This window comes from Macrosteles quadrilineatus, unplaced genomic scaffold (genome assembly GCF_028750875.1).
Source record: "Macrosteles quadrilineatus isolate MER2022 unplaced genomic scaffold, UCM_ALF_1.0 Scaffold_7__1_contigs__length_78375512, whole genome shotgun sequence".
NCBI classification, from domain to species: Eukaryota; Metazoa; Arthropoda; class Insecta; order Hemiptera; family Cicadellidae; genus Macrosteles; species Macrosteles quadrilineatus.
Window position 1 is genome coordinate 190,733 of NW_026542600.1, and position 26,988 is coordinate 217,720.

The window sequence follows — 26,988 nt, forward strand, 5'->3', positions numbered from 1 at the left end:
TGTTGTTAATATATAATTTAAACTGTTATTACATGCACAGGGCGAGGCAGCAAAACGTCACGATTTTGTAGAATCACAAATTATTTGTTTGAAAAAGAAAAAAAATAGTTTTAACATACATCTTAATTACATGAGTGGAAATAAATTATTTGCGCAAAAAAATTTTCTGAAATTGAAGAATAAATTTATTACAATAAGTGGTCAAATTAAAATTTGTGTCTAAAATGAGTAGTAGATGTGTAACTATTTCATACAACAGATAGAACAGCTCTTTTGTGTCCTCTCCCCAGCAGCTTGTACCTCATAATTTAAAAGTTATACATTGTCAAATGTACAGTATATTATAACTTCTTGATCAGCATTGTATTTGTTATTTACGGAAAGTAAATAAAAATATGATAAGTAGTCTGATTTTGATTGTTATTAAACGTGCAAGGTGAAAGTGTTACTATAAGCACTTACTTATACTGTAGTACTTTCTGTAAATGTACATTATCAAATGATTGTATTTCATTTTACAATAAAAATATATTACATTGGACTAAGATTATGAAAATCAAATTAAAAAATAATTGGTTTCTGTGTACATCTAATTTCTGTACTGTGTATATATTCAATACGCTCCATGCACACTTTGTTCATATAAGGCCTTTTCTAATACTTATCCCTTGATTTCATGGTATAAAACACATGTCTTGGTGTTTATAGGCAAAACTTGAAGGCCTAAATTCCAACAAATAATGCAGCAAAATCAGGCCAATCAGGAGAACCAAGAATTGTACATTAATGGATGGAAAAAAGTCAAATAAAATGTTATCGGTATTTTTACGTAGGTACTTTTTGTCAGTACATACATACAATGCTGAAGTTATACATAGCAAAATCAAGCATTGATGTATGTTTTTACATTATCATTATTAAGGCCCATCAAAATTGGAGGACTGGTAAAGTAAAAAAATATAAACTAGTAAATGGAAAGTAATAAAAACCAATCAACGATTAAATTAAACTTTTAATACCTGCAGTACCAACATAGCTTAAACTTTACTGTGGTAACACTAGTAAACATCAGTATACATACAATTCAATTAACTTATTTTAAGGATATAATATTCTACTATGCATTTACAAATACATCAACATTAGTTTCAAAAGTAGTATTCTTGATGTCCTACTCCAATACTTTGTCTTACATTTTGTTGGTCCTCTTAAAATCACTCAAAATTTTACATTTTAAGATACAAATCACATTTTAAAAAGTTGTTCTGTGGTTTCATTAAGTTTAAAGATAATAAGAATCTAGGAATATAACTTTCACAGACTAGAACCAATGAGATTGAAGAAATAAACATGAAATACAATTTCAAAGCTAACCTAGTCACTAAATTTTAATTTAGACAGATCTTACTTTCCAAGATTTACAAGTTCGCTTAGTTTTAGTACCAAATCATATATTCATACATTTCATACCAAAACAAACACTCAATTGAAGTTACAATTTCGCTAGAAATATAAATAAAAGTATCAAATTAGTAAAACTATTAAAGCTAAAACATAAAATCCCTGGTAACAAACAATATTCAAGGATATATTGCAGATGTGGAGGCATTCAACTAATAAAGTGACATCAAATTAACTGTACTCTTTGAATGGTAATACTATACACATATCACAAAACTAAGCCTAAAACTGGTACCAAAATAAATACAATCAAAGTCCCTTAGTAGTGGAATGCATGGTAATGGTTAAAATACAAGAAACAGTTTCTCCTAACCATGGTTGTAAAAGTTAAATTAATTATTATTTTTTATGGATTTTTTGGGAGAACCCACATCTACTTTGGTGGCTCCACGGGTTCTGTCAAGGATACATAGAGAAGAGGAGTGAGGAGAAATTTTGAGATTGTACGATCGTCTGCCCTTCCTGCGATGGATAGACCACCATACCTGCTGAGGGTGCAAGTGATCTGGCCTGTGATTACATCTCCACCAACATAAAAGACATGTTAGCCATCACCAGCACCTCCGTGGAGCCAACAGTTGGCCATCACAAGGTGACACTTTGTGATGGCCAACTGATTGACTGGTGTATCAGGCTTCGGCACAGCTTCCTTGGCATGCTTGAGTAATTCAAAGGACACAACTTCTGGTTAGCGCATGTACTGGTGATTCATTGGTACCTGGCCTGTGACTATATATCCACCAACATACAAGACATGTTAGCCATCACCAGCACCTCCGTGGAGCCAACAGTTGGCCACCGAAAAGTGCTCCAAGATTGTGTACAGCTCGTTCACAATCTTGGAGCACTTTGCGAAGGCCAAATGATGGCTCCACGGAGGTGCTGGTGATGGCTAACATGTCTTGTATGTTGGTGGATATATAGTCACAGACCAGGTACCAATGAATCACCAGTACATGCGCTAACCAGAGGTTGTGTCCTTTGAAATACTCAAGCATGCCAAAGAAGCTGTACCGAAGCCCAATACACCAGTCTATTGTAGGAATCACCTCAACCATGATAACCGAAACCACACAGTCTTGCAGACCTCGAGAAACAATTTAACAATTTGTTCAAAGATGAAATTACGTTCTTGCGTTTCAGGTCTTAAAATCTACATAAACCTAAGTCAACTTAATTTAATACTTATCATTCGACATGTCTTAAAACCATTGTTCAAGGGACAAAGTGTTCCTTAGTTTGAAAACATGTTTAAATGCCATCCTGATATATTTATACCCCAATAAATAGTTCAACAAATAAAGAATCACGGTGGGATAATGTACTAAAACACTAAACGTATAGTACTGAAAAGCATATATCCTCCACTTAATAATGTATTATTATTTAAAAAGATAAACTAGCCTATACAGTAAACCTCACTAACTCGAAAGTCAACATTTGACAGAGTGCAAGTCTAAATGCTTTACTATTGTGTTAGATTTTCAAGCAATTTTTTCAGAACATTTAGTTCTAATTGCTGAATATTACAAATATCTTTAAAGATTGTTTACTCAATTTAAAAATACTCTTGAGTAATAAATGTATATGTAGATATTAGTCTGTTATGTATTGACTAATTAACCCATTAAATATTTCAATATTCTGAATAACTCGACAACCTCTGGGTCCACTAATTGTTGAGTTTGTGAGGTTTTACTGTATTTAAGCTGAGAATAACCGTAACAAAACAGTAACTTTTCATTGTCATAACGTATCACAACATTTTACAAAATACTAAAACAAAAAGACTCGAGTGAAACTAAAAAATCAGTCTACTTACTGGAAAAAAGCTATAGTTACGTCCCTGGGGCGATGTAACTCAAACTGAAGTTACTATAACTGTTCAAAATTGTCTCGGCAGCAGCACTAGTCTGCAAGCACCCCGATGATGTCGTGCAAGACATCTGAATTGTTGTACGCAATAAACCCCCCTTTGTTGGCACACTGGTCCACTCCGACCCCTTCACAGTACAACAACGGACAGATTTTCTTCTCCGTGACGGCCAGATGGTAGTTGACCAAACCTCCTGTGTGAGCACGCAGAATAGTGTCTACGCTACACGTGTCCCAGTAGAACGTGCAGGGTTTGCTGAGCACATAGGCACACACTGCGCCTGTTGCAACTAACATCAACTTGTATCCTGCTCCAGCAGCCTCCAACAGAGTGTAACCAGCCTTCTTCAGACGAGACTTGACCTCTTCCTTCTCAAATCTGCTGAGGACCACCAACTGTAAAAGATAACACCCATGAACAACCAACACTCGAGAAAAAAATCATCAGGCGTTGGTTGATTTACATACAGAACATACACAGACGAACATTATAGGACGAAATGATTGAAGGACAGTAACAACGATACGGAGAACGATGTGACATCAACAGATGGATGTAGATTCAAGATCCAATCAAGCTGGATTAATGTTTGTCTTTGTTTGTTTATGTTAACCAACGACCTTCTGATGAAGTGATTTTTATGTCCGTCAACTCCTGAGGACACTTCATAACAAGTCAAAACTTAAAACTAGTTGTGGTAATAAGCAGCAATTGGATTACGCAGAATTGGGTAATAAAACCAATTTTGTTATCCAACATAATCCAGAGACTACAACCAAAAACCCCAGCTGCAGCAAACCTGAATACTAAGAGAATTTTCATCTGTCTGATTGATTTTTGACAAAAATATTTTCTTAAGCTTGACAGATTTATTCCCTGTTTGGATAACATTAGACTTAATAATTACCTAGGTTTGCTGCTACAGAGAAGGTAATAAAGTGTGTTTTGTAGTAAAGTGTTAGTGTTGATAGCTTAGAATAAAATAAATTCCTATTTCACTATTTTCACTGTAGATTCTTCCCATTTTAAAATTAACATACAGTAAATTTTATTAGCTTATAAAAACAACTTACATGTGAGAACAGTGTTTGCAATCACAAAACATTATTTACTCATTTAATACGTTGTGTATGAGTTTGATCAAAACCTTAAACTTTCAATTCAAGGTACAGTAGAACATCGATAATTCGACCGTCAATAATTTGGATTTCTCTCTAGCAAGAAACGTTTTGTGCAGTCTTTTAAAATTAATCAAGGAATTAGCTGCAAAACAAAACCAATACCGCAGTTAAAAAACCTCAAAAACTTACAATTTTTTTTTAGCTCAAATATGTAGAGTGGTGTTACTATACACTAAACACATGACCGTTGCTACAAGTACGATACAGTGCTTGAACATAAAAAATGTTTCAATTCATCTCCTTTTTAGACGCTTTATTGTACACTAGAAAATATACAATTCAAAAAGTTGTTTAATCAAATAGTGCGCATTAGGGCCATTTTTATTGTTATTTTGATAATCCGGATGGGGTCTGGTCCTAGTTCTACTGTATATTGTGATGTACTTCATTGAGTGTGTTACCTTTTCTCCGCCTGATAGAGGTGTAACAGAAGATAGAATTGTTTCTCTATAAGCAATACCCCACATCACCCTGCCCTTCCATCTGAAAGCAAAGTCAAATCTTATTACGATCTAATGAAACTTAATTACAAGTTTTTTGTTGAGTACAATGAACATCAGCTAAGTAAAAAACATGATATCAAGTTGAAATGTACAGTTTACGACTGTATTAAAAATCACAACTGAAAGTGTTGACAATATTTGTAGAGAATAGTTTAAGGTATGTGGAAATATACATGTGAGCTGTTAAACTAAAGTCAGTTATTTTGCACAACTTTCCTAATTGTAACTCATATCAGTTAATCATGACGTATTACTAAACATTAAATTAATAGTATTAGACCTTTTCCGTTAATTATCTACCACGTTTTTCAGGTTGCAATGTTATCTTCATCTACAATAGTTTCTGCTTAGGGATAGGTAACATTACAATACGTCAACCAAAACGAAAACTTAAAAAAGATTTTTAAATTACAGAAAAAATGTATTAGAATAATGTTAGGAATTGAGAGAAGAGTTTCAGCCAAACAAGCTTTTATACTTACTGCTTACTGCCATGGCCACCTGTACCCTAGCTGGTACTTGGCCTCGCCAACACGCTGTCGCCAATAGTCTCGGTCCCATGCATCTTCCTCTACAAGCCTCATCCTTTCCAAATCTTTTCGTACTTGACCCCACCACCTGGCTTTCGGTCTACCTATTGGTCTTCTTCCCCTCGGATTTCCTCTGAGTGCTATCTTCAGTAGACTCTCCTCCTTTCTCCTTAGGATATGGCCAACCCACCTTAATCTTCTACTTTCTCCAATGATATCAGGGTCTTGAAATAATTCTCTTAGCTCCCGGTTGTGGCGGATTCTCCATACTCCATCTTCACATACTGGCCCATATATAGTTCTCAAAACTTTGTTCTCAAAAGTTATTATTTTCTTTTCTGAGTTCTTGCTCAGGATCCAATTTTCCCCTCCATATAAAAGTACGGGTTTTACTATAGTTTTGTAGATTCTAATTTTTGTCTTTCTCGTTAAAAGTTTTGATTTCATTAGTTTACTGCATGCGTACCAACTCTTATTTGCTAAATTTATCCTATTCTGAATTTCCATGTCTTCCGTATTTTTGTCAGATAGTAGAACGCCTAGATAGGTGAAATTATTTACTCTTTGGAATTCATGGTTGTTGACTTGAAAAAAACTCTTCATTATTTCCAGCTTCTCCTCTTGTTACTATCATGAATTTGGTTTTTGCATCATTTATTTTTAGCCCTACATACTCTACAATTTTACTACATACTACATACCTAATTTTACCCTACAAACAAGCTTTTATAGAGCTGGGAATTTTAAAAGTTTTTGGACATACATTTTTGATACCATTATGACCGTCAAGGAAAACAAGACCGAAAAACAGCTCAGGACACTGATACCCAACAAGAAATAGAAATTTAAATATACAACAGCCAAAATTAGAATTTAAAAAATCCATTATTGTCTTGTAACACAAACATTTAGGAAACTTCCTAAAAAATAAAGAAAGAGGTAAATAGAGAAAGATTTAAAAGAAAACTAAAAAAACTATATAATTGGAAAAGCTCTTTACTCTTTTAAAGAATTTATATTATTGCACTTCATTACATAGTTTTACTGTTGTTGTTTATTAATATCATAGTTTATTATTTGATTTATTATTGTATTTATTTAAGAAATAATTGACTTTGTTCAGAGTAATGTAGGTTTCATGTGCATATAATGAATAAAGTATATTTTGACTTGACTTGGTTTAGGTTAGAACTGACCCAAAAAATAAAACTTCATTTGTGTATTGTTACAGAAATTATATACAGTTAAAAAGGTTCCAAGCTATCAGCGACGCGACATTTGAGATGTACCTACCTTCCATCAGCATATTTGTGGAACGGTTGATTAAGAACGCCTAGCACAGGGTTTCCAGAGGATTTTCCGCGGAGGAACGCTCCAATTAACACTGTGACGCAAGGTAGTCCAGACAAACAAATTCCATTCACTGAGCTGATTTCTTCATTCGCATTAATGTACTCGGCCGTGGAGTCTGGAAAATAACGATGGTAGATCAGAAATCATCTTAACTAATTAATTTTAATCAACAGCAAAAACGTCAATTTTTAAAAGTAGTAGTTACAGATTTCAAAGCAGTAAGAGCAGGGCAAAACGGATTAAGCAGTTTCTTATGTAGTATGCCTGCTAGTACTATGTAGGTGGTAGGCTGATACATTTTGTTGTGTTGTCATCAGTCCCTCATACCATTTAATTAGCCCTCATTGTTTAGGACTGGTCATTGTGCAGAATAAAAAGCAGCCAGCAAAAACTTTCTCATATCGCAACCAATGACTTGTTGTTTGGAAATACACAAACAGTCTCAAAGTTGTCTGGTCTATGCCATTTTGGCTACTGAAATGGTATAAGTAACCGATGAAAGAACGGAAGTATCTGCCTACTACCAACATAGCCGGAGTACTATGTGAATGAAACTGCTTAATCCATTATGCCACACTCTGTAAAAAGTAGTCAGTATTTACTTCTTATAGCCTACTAGGCATGAGTATAATTTACTTTTGCATTGTTCATGCTTGTTTATTTACTTGAAAAAGTTTTCCAATAAATGAATAGGTACATCAAAACTATAAATTTTTCTAACATAATTTATAGTTTGCCACATTTTTTTAGATTTAGCGTGGAGTTAGGGGTATTTAAGATTAGAAGCATTTTATTTTTAACCCAACGTTCCTTACTTAAGTAGCTTAAGAAATAGGTACAACTAAAAAAGGATTAAAAAGTGATGAAATTACCAATGGGATCAATCCAAATCCCTATTTCTTCCAAGGGAAGACAAGTGACATCGGTTGGGATTTCTAAGTCATCTGGGAACTCAGGTTTGGAATGGACTAGACATGCGAGTAAATTGGCTACTTTTTCATCTCCAACAATCCTTAGCAACTGTTGGGCAGTTTTTTCTTCACTGATGCAAACTTTTAGTTCTATAGTTTCTCCATCCAAACATGAAAACTCATTGCTTTCTTCGCCATAGATATGTCCCACCAGTTCAGGAAACTAAAAAAATATATTTTACATAGATAATGTGACAATCTCTTAAAATGAATTCCGTTATAAGACCTTGTTAAGACAGAAAGGCTTCAAGGGCCTTTGCACACTAGGCCACCATGGAGGCGCCACTTTGGAAGCGTGTTTGGTGGCGAGTAACCTTGAGTGGTGAGCTACCTTACCAGCCACCACACTTGCTCAGTTAGTTGTTTTCTATTGATCGTAATCGATATGTAAGAAGCTTGTGGGTTCGCTTTTACCTTTCTTTATTTGCGGAATAAGAGCAAAAAAACTGTATTTTTTACCCGATCAAAGATCAAGGGTTGTTTTTTACTCAAATATGTCATCCTCAGAAACAATCCAGACAAGTTTAACATATATCCAAGAATGGCTGTTTGTACCTTCTCTTAATAATTGATATCTCTATCCGAGTTTGAGTACGCTTTCATACCTCTTTCTGATTACACTTCACCAATAATCTTCCAAAACATTCTACGTCAAGCCTCGCCATGATCAAAAAGTTACACTGGAGATAAACAAAACTCCTGGTGTCGCCATAGAGTTGCGCTAACCCAGTGGCCCAGTGTGCTGTTGTACATGTAACTCAATGACTTCGTGGTAGCCTAGTGTGCAAAGGCCCTAACTGATCAAACTGCAGAAGCAAATGAAGTTGACTCTAAATAGCCTGATACTTACGGGGATGTAAGGGTGTATATAAACAAAACATCAGACTATTGAACATAGTACTAAAAGTAAGCTGTAAGCTTAAGATTCAGATTCTTTATTTGTCACAATACATTTTCCTCCCCCAGCACAGCTGGTAAAACAAGTGACATGTCAACATCTTAAAAACTAAAAGCAAAATATACATGTAGTCCAGTCAATGAATGATCCAAAAGTAGGTGTAGAGTGCATGAGCAGGTAACTAAGCGATTCCTTCAGAAACTTGTTCAGGGGGCTTAGGGTGTTAACATACCAAAAGTCCTGACTCCTAGGTGGTGAGCCAGGGGGTGGAGGGGGGAAAAAGGGGGGGGAAAAGGTACGCATTTTGGGTTTTTTTATTATATCTCGAAAACTATCAACTTTTTGTATACTATAGTAAATTATAAAATTGAAGAAGATTAAATTTTCTACAAGAAAAATATATAATGTGTTTATTTTGGTTCAACAGATTACGAGTTATAACTTATTTAATTGATATCTTATTAAAATACTCCTTCCATAAGAAATGCATGTAAATTAGTATGCGAAATGGGGCGAATCCTATCCGCCCAAAGGAAATATAATTGATATTCTGGAAATCTTGACAAAATTTCCAGTAATTTGACACAGGGTGTATACTACTTTATTAAAGTGAAATTCCAGGTTTTTTCCAGGTTTTTCCTGGTTTTTCGAAGTTTTTCCAGGTTCCCGCGTATTTGTTTGGTTCCACTTAAACTATAATCAATTTAAGACTTGCAGCCTAAGTATACAATATAAACTTGCATTAAATTTGTTTCAAAGTCCAGTGAGCTAATGTTAAAAAAGTAATAATCCTTATTATAGTAATAATTTTCATTATCATCATTACTTAAGTCCACGGAAACATCGTCTCTCTCGATAGCAGCAAAATCATGAATATTATCTTCATTTTTTATGAACACATTATCAACGGCGGCTAAATCCTGAATATTTCTTGGTCGCTTCCCACGGTGACGTAAACATCATCACAGTCTTACACTACCATAGAACAATCCTGGACATCTCCCGCGGTATGTATACATTATCGCCATCTCTCGCGATCACGAAAACGTAATCATCGTCATCCACGATCGCGGCAAAATCACGAAAATCTTCCGCGGCCGTGTGGACATCATCATTGACTCCCACGGTCACGTAAACGTCATCGTCATCGACCGCGATCACGGCAAAATAACGAAAATGTTCCGATGCCGTGTAGACACCATCATTGACTCCCGCGGTCACGGGAACGTCATCGTTGTCGTGCGCGATCTCGGCAAAATCATGAATGTTTCCCGCGGCAGTGTAAACATCATCGTTGATCCTGCGGTCACGTAAACGTCATCGTCGTTGTCCGCGATCGTGGCTAAATCATGAACATCTGCGGCCGTGTAGACAAAATCATCGTCGTCTTTCGCGGTCACGGCAAATCACGAATATCTTCCGCGGCCGTGTAGACATCATCATAGCCTCCCGCAGTCACGGAAACGTCATCGTCCGCGATCTCGGTAAAATCATGAATATTTCCTGCGGCCGTGTCTACATCATCGTCGTCTCCCGCGGTCACGGAAACGTCATCATCGTCTCCCGCGGTCACGGAAACGTCATCGTCGTCGGCCGCAATCACGGCAAAATCATTAGCATATCACGCGGCCGTGTAGAAATCATCATCGTCGTCTTTCGCGGTCACGGCAAATCACGAAAATCTTCCGCGGCCGTGTAGACATCATCATTGCCTCTCGCAGATATGAAAACATCATCGCCGTCGTCCGCGATCTCGGCAAAATCATAAACATCTGTGGCCGCGTCGCGTAGATATAATCATCGTCGTCTCCCGCGGTCACGGAAACGTCATCGTCGTCGGCCGCAATCACGGCAAAATCATTAGCATATCACGCGGCCGTGTAGAAATCATCATCGTCGTCTTTCGCGGTCACGGCAAATCACGAAAATCTTCCGCGGCCGTGTAGACATCATCATTGCCTCTCGCAGATATGAAAACATCATCGCCGTCGTCCGCGATCTCGGCAAAATCATAAACATCTGTGGCCACGTCGCGTAGATATAATCATCGTCGTCTCCCGCGGTCACGGAAACGTCATCATCGTCGTCCGCGGTCACGGAAACGTCATCGTCGTCGTCCGCGGTCACGGAAACGTCATCGTCATTGTCCGTGGTCACGGAAACGTCATCGTCGTCGTCCGCGATCTCGGCAAAATCATGAATATTTCCCGCGGCAGTGTATACATCATCGTTGACCCCGCGGTCACGGAAACGTCATCGTCGTCTCCCACGGTCACGGTAACGTCATCGTCGTCTCCCGCGGTCACGGAAACGTCATCGTAGTCTCCCGCGGTCACGGAAACGTCATCGTAGTCTCCCGCGGTCACGGAAACGTCATCGTAGTCTCCCGCGGTCATGGAAACGTCATCGTAGTCTCCCGCGGTTACGGAAACGTCATCGTCGTAGGTCGCAATCGCGGCAAAATCATGAGTATTTCACGTGGCCGTGTAGACATCATCATTGACTCCAGCGGTTAGGGAAACGTAATCGTCGAAGTACGCGATCGCGGTAAAATCATGAATATTTACCGCAGCCATGTAAACATCATTGTCGTCTCCCGCGGTCACGGAAACGTCATCGTCGTCTCCCGCGGTCACGAAAACGTCATCGTCGTCGCCCGCAATCGCGGCAAGACGCATTTTACGACTACAATCTTCTGCCGGGGCTAAAATAAAAATCCCGGATTCGGTCCAAAAATCCCGGCTTTTTCCCGGTTTTTTCCAGGTTCTTTCAAATTCAAGGTTATTTCCCGGTTCTCCCGGTTTTCCCGGTTGGTATACACCCTGTAGACACTTTAATAATGAAATTTTGTCAAAAATTAAAGCGAGGGTGAGCGTTTAAAAATGGGATGATTTAAGGTTTTTTTTTATATTTCCAATAAAAAAACACCAAAACTTGACATTTTGTTACCTTGCCCTCGCCTTAATTTTGGATCAATTTTAATGATTAAAGTGTCAAATTACTGGAAATTTTGTCAAGATTTCCAGAATATCATTTATATTTCCTTTGGGCGGATAGGATTCGCCCCATTTCGCATACTAATTTACATGCATTTCTTATGGAAGGAGTATTTTAATAAGATATCAATTAAATAAGTTATAACTCGTAATCTGTTGAACCAAAATAAACACATTATATACTTTTCTTGTAGAAGATTTAATCTTCTTCAATTTTATAATTTACTATAGTATACAAAAAGTTGATAGTTTTCGAGATATAATCAAAAAACCCAAAATGCGTACCTTTTTCCCCCCCTTTTTCCCCCCTCCACCCCCTGGCTCACCACCTAGGAGTCAGGACTTTTGGTATGTTAACACCCTAAGCCCCCTGAACAAGTTTCTGAAGGAATCGCTTAGTTACCTGCTCACGCACTCTACACCTCATTCCTTGACTGGACTAATGATAACATTTTTTTTGTTGGCAAAAACTTAAACAAATGCCTTAATTTTATATACATATTTAATCTACATATTTTAGTTTATTTACATCATATTACAAAGTGTCACATAAGAAATCATTTATACCATAATACACTTTGTTTAGCAGCAGGGACTGAACTTCTTTCTTAAACTTATGATCATTATCAATAGGACTTCCAAAATCTTTTTACAGGATGTTTTAGGTTTAGAATTTGTCATGATTTTAAGATACTTTTTTTGTAATTTAAAAACAGACTCCATACCTGAACTACCTCCCCAAAGTTCAACACCATACTGCATTGAAGAAGCGAACAATGCATGATATACAATCAATCTCGTCTGTAAGTCAGTAATTTATCAATATATGTTTTCCAGTTTAGTTTTTCATCAACCTCGAGACTCAAGAACTTTGTTGACTTTACAATAGGAAGATGATCATCATTTAATATTATTTGATTAAGATTTTTTTCCTGTTTTCGCGTAGTGCTAAAATTGATTACATTAGTTTTGCTACTATTTAATTTAAGACCATTGGCCTTGAACCACTCTTGCATATCTGTGAGGGAATTCTGAATAACTTGCTGTAAATCTAAAATGTTGTTTGATTTAAGAATAGCATCATCTGCATACAGAACAATTTTGAAATCACAGGGTGTCCACAAAAAATTTGTCATTAATTTCCATGACTTTCCATGACTATCCATGACCATTAACCATTGATTTCCATGACTCACGAACTTTACACACAAATTATAATATAACATACACACACAAATAATACTGCCTGGACATGTTATTTTGCAGAAAATACTGAAATATGTAATAACAGATAACAATGGAGTACAATAGGTACAACAATAAACTAAAACAAACCGAAAACTCATAAAATAATACAACTGTAATAAATTGAATTGTCGAACATTTGTGAAAAATCCTGAAAAATGCTACAACAGTCCGGGTTACAGCTGACTAGAGCATTGAATGGTCCCCTGAAATCCATCCATAATTGGGAATTTCCATGACTTTCCATGACTTCTTGCCTATTTCCCTGACTTTCCATGACCAAAATTTTTTTCCATGACTTTCCATGACTATCCCTGACTTTCCAGAATGTGGACACCCTGAATCAAAATTTTTTGCTAAATCGTTTATATAGATTAAAAACATAATAGGACCAAGAATTGAAACCTGGGGCACGCCCCACGTTCCTTTCCTCCATTCAGATTTAAAAACCATACCATTTTTTTTAATAACAGTTCTGTGGTGTCTACCAGATAGGTAACACTTAACCCAAGAAAATACGGAAGAAGCGGAGTTGTAAACTTTTAACTTATCAAGAAGAATATCATGTACTATACAGTCAAAAGCCTTGGATAGATCACAGAACACACCAGCTGAGGTCTGCGATCCATCCAAGCCCTCCAATACACACCTGATTAAATCTGCTATGGCTAAAACTGTCTAAATCCATATTGTTCCTTGATAAATAAGCTAAGATAAGCAAACTTGAAATGCCTAATGATTGTCAATTATTTAGGTTACCTTGTTAAGTAGCCTTTGTTCTTGCAAAACTAATCAAGATAACTTAAATACCTAATTCAATTTTTTAGTTGCTGTTACTGGAAAAATAAATAAAATTAAAATTCTTACCATGTGCCTTTCAATCTCTGTGATTTCAACTTTGTTAGCTTAGGCATTATTTTAAAAGAAAAGCAATGTTTGTTGAATATTAGACCCAATATAATTAACTAAACTCTCACGTACACCTGAATGATGTAGGCCATAATAATGTAAGGTACATTCCAATATTAATAAATTTACCAAAAAAGTTGGAAAATGAATAAAGTTAACTTAAGAGGTACACATTTTAACTACTTATGATCAACTACAAAATAATTAATTCAGCGAAGGACTATAATGTACTTATTCCATCTACCACACAGACACAACAGCGGAGTTGAACTTTGGAGAGTCTTGTGTAGAGACTCACAGTGTATAAACATCGGCTGATGACTCAGTTAGCAAAGCTTCAACTATAAAGTGAGAGTTTACGGAGTACCAAATCATTTTGCTTTATGGGTCCTTATTTTGTATGGATATTTAGCTAGATATGCTTACAACATTAAGGATGTAAATTTTCATAAATAGCCATGAATAGTTATTGTTATTCGGTTATGAAATTATTTGATTTATTATGGTTGTTGTTGTTGTCATATTGTTATTATTTTGTTGAAATTTATATTACTATCTAGTTTGTTAAAGTTTATATTGTTGTTTACTTTTGTGGTAGTCTATATTATTGTTATTAAATAACTGTTATAAACGTTGTTAAACTTGAGATGTAGCCCTTTCCTTGGATTGCATGTCACTTAAAATGATATTAGGATTGCAATTGTTTTGTTAGATAGTTATTTTATCGTTGTTAAGTTATTTACCTACGACCGTTTTTTAAAGTTGCCGATTCAGTTCTTAGAATTAATAAGTTTCACATAGCACCATTTTATTTTATTTTCTTTTACCTTCCAACGATCAAGAACCAATTTACAATATGGTATACAAGATGACTTGATCTAACTTAAACATATACATACAAAAGTAATTTTTGAAAATGACATGCGGTAAAGTAAATACAATTTGAGCAGTATCAAAATAGACGTACAAAAAGCAAAACTTTAAATAACAACCAATTATGAACAAGAACAACAAACAAGAATAGTAAGTAAAAATATAAATGAACGACAAACAATAAATATATGAGTTTTAACAATAACAATAAATATATGAGTTTTAACAATAACAATAAATATATGAAATTCAACAATAACAGCATTGTTTACTTTCATAGTTTTACTCATAACAACACGAGTAACGGACCGAAGTAAAATTGTAACGATTCCAAATTCAACTAATCAGCTGTTTAGGAAAATTTAATTGTAGAGTGGTGCAATTGGTGTTTGGTATAATGTTTTGTTGCATCACTGTCAGTGGCAATGAGAGGTTGTAAACGAAAACATAACCTGTCTTAGAAGTTACGAGTAGTGATTTCTAGTAATTAAAACCCTGTCGTAGGTAAAGAAGTGTACGCAACTCGTGTAAATAGCTACTATATAATGCTAATTTGTAAGACAATTTACACTATGAAATTGGATATTTTTTCTGCTGCCATCAGATTATTGTAATATTTTGTAGGCCTATTGGTGTAGGGGCCTATCAATGTTTGTAAGTGATAAATAAATAAATTAATATTCATTCAGAAGAGTGAAATTGATGATGACTGAGTGATTAAGAAGAAAACACCAATCTGGGTTACATACTTATTATAGGTTTGCAGTATCTGTTAGCAATACCAAAAAAACTGTTTTGGAACCGCTGCCAGGGTACTGTAGACCCGATATATCAGTCCCGAATTATTACAATGCATTTTATATAGGTCTACTTTCATTGAAGTTAATATCAAATATAGCTTTGTTAAATCATAGCGTGATTCAATAAGAGTACTTTTAGCCCAAAACAAGGATTAATTGCTTACTTCAGTCCCCAAATCATGTTTTACCACTTCTTGCACAAGAACGTCGGCTAAATTAAATTTTTAATACCCGTAGTACCAACAAAGCTTAAACTTTACATTGGTAACACTAGTAAACATCAGTATACAACTATACTAACTTATTTTAACTTTATAATATTCTACTATGCATTTACAAATACATCAACATTAGTTTCAAAAGTAGTATTAGGGTGTTCAAAATATCTTTAAACTACTTGATGTTCTACTCCAATACATTGTCTTACATTTTGTTGGTCCTCTTAAAAATATTTTAAAATACCAATCACATTTTAAAATGTTGTTTTGTTGTTTCTTTAAGATTAAAGATAATAGGAATCTAGGAATATAACTTTCACAGACTAGAACCAATGAGATTTAAGAATTAAATAAAATAAAATGTTAAAGCTAAACTAGTCACTAAATTTTAACTTTGACAGACTTACTTTCCAAGATCTACAAGTTTGCTTAGTTTTAGTACCAAATCATATTCATACATTTCATACCAAAACAAACACTCAATTGAAGTTACAATTTTGTTAGAAATATTTAAATAAAACTATCAAATTAATAAAACAATTAAAGCTAAACATAAAATCCCTGGTAACCAACAATATATCAACAATAAATTTTTAGTTATAACAGTATTTCTGTAAACTTTAGGATTAAATTTTTTTTTAAGCTCTAGTTTTACATTCCTTACTTAAGAGAGCGGCAACTTGTATTTTTCAAATTAAGATACTGGACTCATTAAGTTGTAAATATAATTGTTTAATTTTTTTGTTTTACGTTTGCCACGATTACTGGATAATGTGGCACGTAGTTCCAAGTAAATGTATTATTTTGTATTTATTTGTTTTGAAGGAATAAATTCATTATTTCATATTCAAGGATATATTGCAGATGTGGAGGCATTCAACTAATAAAGTGACATCAAATTAACTAATCTTTAAATGGTAATTTTATACATATCACAAAACTAAGCCTAAAACTGGTACCAAAATAAATACAATAAAATTCACTTAATAGTGGAATGCATGGTAATGGTTAAAATACAAGAATCAGTTTCTCCTAACCATGGTTACAAAAAGTTAAATTAATTATTAATTTTTTATGGACTTTTTTGGGCGAATCCTCGTCTACTTTGGTGGCTCCACGGGTTCTGTCCAGGATATATAGAGAAGAGGAGTGAGGAGAATTCGAGATTGTACGATCATCTGCCCTTCATACGATGGATGTCTGTCTATCCATTGTAGGAAGGGCAGACGATCGTACAATTCATTCCTTCTGAGGGTGCAAGTGACCTAGCCTGTGACTATATATCCACCAACATACAAGACATGTTAGCCTATAGTATGTTGGTGGAGATACAATCACAGGCCAGGTTCCAATCAATCACCAGTACATGCGCTGACCAGAGGTAGTGTCCTTGCAAGCCAAGAAAGCTGTGTCGAAGCCCGATACACCAGTCTATTGTAGGTATCACCTCAACCATGATAACCGAAACCACCCAGTCTTGCAGACCCCGAGAAACAATTTAACAATTTGTTCAAAGATTTAATCAAGTTCTTGCGTTTCAGATCTTAAAGTCTACATAAACCTAAGTCAACTTAATTAAATACTCGTCATTCCACATTTCTTAAAACCAAATTGATAGTAGACCCGATATATCAGTCCCGAATTATTACAATGCATTTTATATAGGTCTACTTACATTGAAGTAAATATCAAATATAGCTTTGTTAAATCATAGCGTGATTCAATAAGAGTACTTTTAGGGCAAAACAAGGGTCAATTGCTTACCTCAGTCCCCAATTCATGTTTTACCACTTCTTGCACAAGAACGTCGGCAAGGGTTTTAAAATCTTGAAAAAACCGCTGATTTTTCTCATCATCCTTTTTCTCACGTGTGAGTAGTGAGAGTAGATGATCCTCTTTTCGTATTGTACGAGCAATATTTGCAGCTTTTTCTGATAGTAAGATAATCGACCTTAAAATATTTCTGAAAACAAAGAAAATGAGGTTGGTTTTTGTAAGTATGGTTGGGTAGAAATCTGTTGTAATCCAAAAATAAAGAGTATTCAAACAAGAAATTCCATTCAAAATATTACATTTAATGAATACATGGTTAAAAAGGTGATACTTTAATTTTAGTTTTGTCGTGGCTAATTGTGTATGCCCAATACTTTACCCAGTGGCTCTAGACCAGTGTTTCCCAACCAGTGTGCCAGTAGGCCTCTGTAGGTGTGCCGCGAAATTTTAAGTAGTTAAACAATTTTTGATCAAGAAAGAAACTTTTAATAAACATACGTCAAGCACAAGTTTCCCACTAGAACTGAAACTATTTGGCCACCAGGGCACTATTTGGGTTTATTTAATATTTCTCACTCATTATTGGTAAATTCATACAATTTTAATCAAGCTCAATGTTTTATCATTATTTAAAACTTTCCACTTAATAAACACTAAATAATGTACATATGTTGGATAACAAATGTGAGTTTTATATTTTTTACCTTGGTAAACCCACCTTTATATTATATACACATATATATTTACTTGTAAAAAATAGGTTATACAGAGTAAGATGTAATCGAAAAAAAAAGATTTTTTTATGCACTTACTAAATGTAATTTTAACCAATGATATTTTGTAGACAAATAAATAAATAAATATATATTTATTGTCACATAAACGTTTTACAGATTACATAGCATAAGCTACAAAAACAGGTGACATTGTCAATATAATCATATATCATAATAAGTACCTAAAATACTAAAAAATAACCAAGATTCTTAGAAATAATTATTTGGGTTATTTTATGAAACATAATATTTGCTAATTTAAAAAATTACCATCATTCAAAAATTCGTCAATACTATAATATAATAGACAAGTGTGCCGTGACTCCAAAGTTGTTCTAGTTAGTGTGCCCTGAACGGAATAAGGTTGGGAAACACTGCTCTAGACAGTTAATGAATATTTACACATTTATCTGAAGTTTATTTATTTATCAACGGTAAACACCATTTCATCTCATTGCATAACATATAACAAACATAGCAAAGCTTAATAACTAGGAGAATACATAACCAACAATAATAATAACAAGCAAAACAATAATCAACAAGAATAAATGTATAAAAACATAACAAGAGTTGAATAAAAAAGAAGTACCGTAATCCAAATATCCAAAAGATGACCTCCTGAATCCAAATATAACATATTTTTCACTGTTGATGAATATTATCACCGTAAAATATACAACATTAGAAAAATCAAGGTAGAATGGATTACATTTACGAGTGGAATGGACAGTGAGTGAAGAAAGCCTACAGCTGATTGTTTTCAACCACACGACAAACAACTGAAAGATCTAAGGTTTAACTAACTCGGGGAAGAAGGGAGCGGGAGACCATCACAAGTCACGGGTGATCTGAAGCAAAAAGTTGCATCATGTCTCAACATGAATGCGGCAAGAACTCTTAAGTCTAATGTGGGAAATCTTTAGTCAGCCTACCTACAGCCCTGACCTAGCACCAAATGATTTTCATCTGTTAACAAAGTTGAAGGTTTTTGGGTGGAAACCAGTTTGGAAAAGCTTGAAGAAGCAGTGAGCACTGGAAGAGCGAGCTGAACAAGAATAGGCCTACTATTCAAGAATTTTCAGGATCCGACGGATATTAAAGGAGATACTGGTACGTCCGGAATAGCTTCGGAAAACGAAAAAATAAATCTGTGTAAATCATTTGTGTGGGTATTAAATTAAGTTAACGTGAAAAAAATTTGAACAAGAATATGCAAGAATATTCAAAATCAAATAGATATTAAAGGAGATACAGCCGGAAAAGCGGCGGAAAATCTAGTTAGCGCCAAATTGACCAAAACTAGGTTAGGTTTAGGTTATCCTAGATTTGGTTAGGTTAGGATAGGTTAGGTTAGATTAGGTTAGGTTACTAACAATACCCAGGTTATTGATTACCTAACCCAACCTAGGTAGGCCTAAGTTTAATCTAACCCAACGAAATCTAATTTAACCTAACCTAACGCTTTTCCAGGTGTAGGCCTATCTTCGTTAATTTCCATAAATTTTGAAAACTCTTGCATATTCTTGTTCAACTTGCTCCAAGTTACCGGTTATAATTTGAGTAAATTATCCACAATGTCGTTTTCCGTAAAAAAAAAAAATCATTTTTGGAATCAACGTAAAATTTTAGAGATTTAAAAAAAAATATTTAGCCTTACTTAGGCTTATGTAGCCTAGGCTAATTTTGGGTGAGGTCTGGAGGTTGAGTTATCTTAATTACCACCGTAAGTTAAGTTTAAGGTGATGTGTGGGTACCTTAGTGAATTTTGACCACAATGGGTCTTATGACCGGTCGGTAAGTTATTTTATGTTAAGACAAGGCAAAACATTATCCAGTAACAATAGTCTTAATCGGACCAGACATTTAGCTAGGCCTTGGCCCCTATCATAAAGTTAAACATGTGTAACTTGCCTAACTAAGGCCAGGCCTAGGCTATGTCAACTGAAACCCTCTAAGAGAATGGATTATATGTAGGCTATTCATAAGAAAATGCAAAACATTATAACAAAAAGCAAACCGTAGTCAAATCAATGAATACCCTAATTACCTTTGTAATACCTAGGTTTCAAAGGTTTGACGACCTTAACTTACCGTACTGTAGGCCTAGGTAGGCTAATTGAGATAAATCTCGAAACAATACTGACAACAATTATGAGAAGATTGAAGTAGGCCAAATAGCCTAGGCTAGCAATGTAAATACTTAATACTACACATCAAAAACATTAAAATGTAGGCTATGAGCCTTATTCAAACTTATTCAAGCAGGAGACATATCATATAAAGTAACTTAGGTTAACATTCCCTTACACTAACCTTTCCATTCTGTAGGTGTACACGATATACTGGAACTCAAATTATGTATTTAAGTTTGACAGGTTAGACAAAAGAAAAACCTTGAAGGAAGACAGTACTACTAACTAGGGCTAAGATAGTTAATAAGATACAAACAAATTACTAATTTAATTAGATTAGATTTAAATCCTAAAAACAAACAGTCACACTCACTCACATAGAGTACACACTTAAACACACACTACACAGTGTATCGTTTGTTTTTTTCGTATGTTTTTTTTTTCATTTTGTAACGAGCCTTTTTCCTAGGGGGGTAAATATTTGCTATTTGGCCGCGCACCGATTGATGAGGTAAGCAAGCGGCGGCGGGGAAGCTAGCGAGCGCCCTTTGACCCGGCTTATCAGTGCCGATAAGCCTGGGATATCCTAGATGTTCAGGACAGTATAGGACGGACATTCGAGTCGTGGATCCCGGTCAGTGAGGATAGCGTGTGTCTAGTGAGACGTCCAGTGGTGTACGTAGAGAGGAGTGCTTTGGTGACATCGGTGTGATATTGGTGCTCAAGGCGTGTTGGTGTCAAGTTGGGTAGTGAGTCAGTGACCCACTTGTGGTGAATGGACGACTTGATATTATTAGTTTGATATATTAATATCTGATTTTATTGCGAGAGTTAGAGTTGTAATCGTGCTGGTCAAAGCCTGACGGTAGTTAGGATTTATATTAGTCAGGAATAATATTAAAGTATATTCCTGACGGTTCTGGGCAGGTGCTAGAGCGCAAATAATATAATTTATTGACTGTAGTAGTTATTATTTTGCGTTGTACCAAGAGTTAGTTATATTACTAATAACTCTTGAGGCCCGACAAACCTATGCTGCACGATTTAGCGTGCGTAGTTGGAAGCACGTGGCCAGTAGGCTAGTAGCTAATATTATTAGCCTATTAACAGAAGCCCAGCTAAGTAATATAACGTTGATATAGTAGCAGTAGTGGTAGTAGCAGTAGGGTTGGTGTTGATTAATCATTTAATTATTTCAATTTAACTTAAACAGCTTGTTTGGTAGTCCAACACGTTATCTTGGTAGCTTGGATAGCGGAGTACCGGCTATCAGATAATATATTTATCTAGTGTTTGGAACGTATTTAATATTTATTTATCTGCTACTAAGTAGCTCAATATTTTAATAGTGCAATTGCCATTTAGTTTTGCTTGTTTGGCTTGGTATTTATTGAGACCAGCTACTAGTGGTGTAGTCACTCTACCTATAGTGTACTTGTATATTATTATGTGGTACGATTATTGAGTGAACTGTTTGATTCTTAGCTTGGGCATTAGAGTTGTGTATTGCAGTTTAGTGGCCTAGTAGACCCCGCCTGGTGATAACACGCGTTGTGGTTTTTATTGGCAAGTCGTCGTGTAACTCACCGTGTTTTAGGCACTCTGGGCTTAACTATTGGATAGTTAGAACGAAGCCCGAGTTGCGTAGTCAGCAACGACCCCCTAGGAGTGTGGAGAATCGGCGTAGGCCTGGTAGTGATTATTGCACGTTTGTTTTGGTGACTTGTTTTTGACTTGTTCACAGTGCCCGTGTATGAGCCAGTCCTATACCGGTTAGACCCGGCTTTTGGCCTAGTGGTTTCCCTGACCTTGTCGCAGACCCTGGAATATTACCCAGCCATCGTAGGCTGAGCTATCCCCGGCAAACGGTTGCGACCGACTGCACTTTTAATATTTAATATTTTTTTTCCAGTGCAGAAAATCTCGTCGCAAGATGGCGCCTGCGAACAGGGACTGAGGTTGGCAGTGGTGCTGAGTTGCTGACGTATTAACGGCGCCCGAACAAAATAATTTTATTTGTGCAGATTTGCTGCGGACCTGTGCAGATTGGCTGCGGACCTGAGCTGTTGAGCAGAGTTTTAGGCAGACCTGCTGTGATTTTATAGTCGGTTGGGTAGGCCTAACCTGTTTTCTGTTACAGCGTGGTGTGTTGTGAACCCTAATTTATTTAGTGGTTGTATACATAGATATTAGTTAGTAATTTTAATTTTGCTAATTAATTGAGCCTTATCATTGAATATTATTTGAGTGAGAACCCTTATTGTGTAATTGTGGTTTGACTTTCACACCCATAATTGGTTTGATTTATTATTTTGCTAATTAATTGAGCTTTATCATCGAATATTATTTGAGTGAGAACCCTTATTGTGTATTTGTGGTTTGACTTTCACACCCATAATTGGTTTGATTTAATAGTACGGTGTTAAATAGATTTTAATTGTTTACGCCCTTATTTTTGCGGATTTGTCGTGGTGTTTTGAATTTTAAATATGGTTGTGACTACGAGTACGACGTCTGTGCTGGGCGGTACGCCTATTACGTCTGCTATTGCTACGACTAGTTCTGGGGTTGGCTCCGAACTGTCGGTGATGACGACATCGTCATTGTGGCCGGCGTCTTCGCCCGTTTGGCCGACAATTTCTTCGGTAGTGGCTACGACGGTGACAACTTCGTTGACCTATTCCGCGCCAGCGACTATGTCCTTGGGGTCGCAGCCCCGGGACGGTCGCGTGGGTTGGATCTATGACCTCTCGAAGGGGGAGCTCATGAGAACGATGGACCAGTATGGTTTGGTGACCACTGGTACTTCTGCGGAATTACGGCAGCGATTTTCGTCGTTTTGGAAGCAGCGGAATGCCCGTCGGTATAGCGATGATAGACTGTGTACGGCTGGGGCTGCTGCACCTACATATGTACCGCCGGCTACTACAACTGTGGAGCTTCCTGACCCCCCGAGAACCGTACCTCAGGTACTGGGTAATACGGAATCTGACCAAGCCGCGGTAGTGGGAATTAGCAGGGAGTTAGAGGCGGTTAAAGAGATCCTTGGGTTGTCTTCGGAGACCAATGCCCGGACTCTTCGAGAACAACTTGCATTGGTGGTGCGACAGGCGAGGGGCTCGCCGAGTAATGGGGTCGGCTATGGGTTCGAAAGACCCGCCAACCCTACGTCCCCTGTTGTGGCTGCTCCAATGCCTACCTTTGGGTTACCTAGTAGACCCGAGGGATGGCAGCGGCCCAATGATAGTTCTGAGAGACCAGCCTGGCCTTCTAGCTTGGAGCTGCCTCGAGGCTCGGATATGCTCTCAAATGAGGCCAGCAGGGTGGAGCCAAAGGATTGCTCCAAAATATGTAACACGGTACGGAAGTGGGGTTTGAGGTTTGATGGCCGACGAGACCCTGTGTCGTTCCTGGAGCGCCTTGAAGAGCTGATGGTCTCGTACTCTATAAAATCAGAGGACCTGCTCAGAGCGCTGCCGGAGCTGTTGCAAGGCTCAGCGCTTCTATGGTACAGGAATTGCAAGGAGCTCCTGTATTCATTCGAAGCTTTTCGGCATCAATTTGAGATCCAGTTCCTTCCACCTGGTTATCAGAGGAATTTGGATGAGGAGATCCGGAAAAGGACACAGGGTGAAGGCGAGCACTTCCGGGACTACGTTGTTGCCATAAGTACCTTGCTTAGGCGTAGCGGTACGTTGTCCGAGCATGGTAGATTGGACTTGATCTACAACAACATGCGACCAGAGTACAAACTCATGGTGCGACGGCGGGACTTCCGCAATCTGGCCGAGATGGTTGAGTTGGCCGAAGACTACGAGGCCTATCTGCGAGAGAAGGCGGCCTTTAGACCTCCTCCTCCTCCGAACGTAGCGCTGGTTTTGGAAACCGCCTACACACCCAAAAAGAAGGTGGAGAAGCGCGCCGAAACTGCCGCCGTCGAGAAGCGGAGTTTCGAGAGACCATCTCCGGAAGCCGAGTCGCGTGGGCGGGTAGCTTTGAAGTCGGATCGGGTCCACGGTCGACGGCCCGTGACAGCAGCTAGAGCGCCTGAGGGTCCAAAGGGGACGGTGAAATGTTTTAGGTGCCAGGAGATTGGTCACTTTGCCCGAGAATGTGGTAAACCAAGGACCGTCTCCTGTTATGGGTGTGGCAAACCTGGTTTGACGGTGAGTCAGTGTGGATGTCGGGCGGGAAACGGCAGGCCAGCTCAGACATCAGGAGGTCAACTGGGCAAGGCCACCCAAAACGAACGACCTCAGAAGAGTGGTCCGAGTGGCTCGGAAAACTAAACAGCCTGGTTGGTGGAGTAGACGAGAACCGGCTGGTTTCGGAGACAAGGCCCTTTGTTGAAGTTGTGCTGATGGGCAGCGTTTATAAGGCGTTATTGGACACTGGGTCCGTAGTTAACCTGGTTGGGCGAGAAGTTGCCGATCATCTTCAACGCCAGGAGGTAGAGCCTTTTAAGAAACCCGCTCCTCTAAGGATGGCAGATGGGTCACCGTCTAGGGCCGAGTATTCATTCCGATTGGCAGGAGAAGCTGCGGGAAGACGGTGGGTTGGAGACGCCTTGTACGTTCCCACTCTTACCACGGATATGATTTTGGGAATGGATGTCATACGAGATCTCAGACTTGTGACGGTCGTGATAAGAATGGGCGTGGGTGAGGACTGTTCTGGTCAAGTGGGCCGCATAGAGAGTGTCAAAATTGGTGACGAAGACCCCGAAGGCCCTTGCGATGGAAACCCTCGTCTGGTTCCTGATGCCAAATCATTCAGCTCCATGTTGGCTGGTAGTGGCTAGTAGAAGAGTTTTTCTTTGTTTTAAGTTTGAGACCTGTGGTGTAGGGTTCACCATTGGGTTAGGGGTTGGAGTATTTTGTTTTGGCCGGAGTTCAATGATTTTTTTTTCTTTTTGGCCGTTTTCTTTTTTTTCATCCCGATGTAAGTGGGGGATGTAACGAGCCTTTTTCCTAGGGGGGTAAATATTTGCTATTTGGCCGCGCACCGATTGATGAGGTAAGCAAGCGGCGGCGGGGAAGCTAGCGAGCGCCCTTTGACCCGGCTTATCAGTGCCGATAAGCCTGGGATATCCTAGATGTTCAGGACAGTATAGGACGGACATTCGAGTCGTGGATCCCGGTCAGTGAGGATAGCGTGTGTCTAGTGAGACGTCCAGTGGTGTGCGTAGAGAGGAGTGCTTTGGTGACATCGGTGTGATATTGGTGCTCAAGGCGTGTTGGTGTCAAGTTGGGTAGTGAGTCAGTGACCCACTTGTGGTGAGTGGACGACTTGATATTATTAGTTTGATATATTAATATCTGATTTTATTGCGAGAGTTAGAGTTGTAATCGTGCTGGTCAAAGCCTGACGGTAGTTAGGATTTATATTAGTCAGGAATAATATTAAAGTATATTCCTGACGGTTCTGGGCAGGTGCTAGAGCGCAAATAATATAATTTATTGACTGTAGTAGTTATTATTTTGCGTTGTACCAAGAGTTAGTTATATTACTAATAACTCTTGAGGCCCGACAAACCTATGCTGCACGATTTAGCGTGCGTAGTTGGAAGCACGTGGCCAGTAGGCTAGTAGCTAATATTATTAGCCTATTAACAGAAGCCCAGCTAAGTAATATAACGTTGATATAGTAGCAGTAGTGGTAGTAGCAGTAGGGTTGGTGTTGATTAATCATTTAATTATTTCAATTTAACTTAAACAGCTTGTTTGGTAGTCCAACACGTTATCTTGGTAGCTTGGATAGCGGAGTACCGGCTATCAGATAATATATTTATCTAGTGTTTGGAACGTATTTAATATTTATTTATCTGCTACTAAGTAGCTCAATATTTTAATAGTGCAATTGCCATTTAGTTTTGCTTGTTTGGCTTGGTATTTATTGAGACCAGCTACTAGTGGTGTAGTCACTCTACCTATAGTGTACTTGTATATTATTATGTGGTACGATTATTGAGTGAACTGTTTGATTCTTAGCTTGGGCATTAGAGTTGTGTATTGCAGTTTAGTGGCCTAGTAGACCCCGCCTGGTGATAACACGCGTTGTGGTTTTTATTGGCAAGTCGTCGTGTAACTCACCGTGTTTTAGGCACTCTGGGCTTAACTATTGGATAGTTAGAACGAAGCCCGAGTTGCGTAGTCAGCAACGACCCCCTAGGAGTGTGGAGAATCGGCGTAGGCCTGGTAGTGATTATTGCACGTTTGTTTTGGTGACTTGTTTTTGACTTGTTCACAGTGCCCGTGTATGAGCCAGTCCTATACCGGTTAGACCCGGCTTTTGGCCTAGTGGTTTCCCTGACCTTGTCGCAGACCCTGGAATATTACCCAGCCATCGTAGGCTGAGCTATCCCCGGCAAACGGTTGCGACTGCTGCACTTTTAATACTATATTTTCCCAGTGCAGAAAATCTCGTCGCAATTTTACCAAAATTGGTCGGCTTTGCTTGGTACTTGATATAAGCAACGCAGCCGCGTGGT

The 26,988-nt window shown here is 37.6% G+C and overlaps 1 protein-coding gene across 1 annotated transcript; it reads right to left on the reverse strand.

The window, feature by feature from the left end:
• Positions 1-994: 994 nt before the first annotated feature.
• LOC128998564 (inositol polyphosphate 1-phosphatase-like) lies at positions 995-20,852 on the reverse strand. Its single transcript, XM_054424760.1, has 6 exons — positions 20,680-20,852; positions 17,579-17,777; positions 7,777-8,038; positions 6,845-7,019; positions 4,920-5,001; positions 995-3,732 (listed from the first exon to the last, which is right to left on the reverse strand). The coding sequence occupies exons 1-6, from the start codon at positions 20,685-20,687 to the stop codon at positions 3,370-3,372; spliced, it is 1,089 nt and encodes a 362-aa protein (XP_054280735.1). The 5' UTR covers positions 20,688-20,852; the 3' UTR covers positions 995-3,369.
• Between the last annotated feature and the right edge of the window lie 6,136 nt (positions 20,853-26,988).

Coding starts and splice junctions, on each gene's coding strand:
- LOC128998564 (XM_054424760.1), bottom strand. Junction 8,039..17,578: donor AACATGAATTGGGGACTGAG/GTAAGCAATTGA, acceptor ATATTTTTTTAG/TTTCCTGAACTGGTGGGACA. Junction 7,020..7,776: donor GATTTGGATTGATCCCATTG/GTAATTTCATCA, acceptor GTTATTTTCCAG/ACTCCACGGCCGAGTACATT.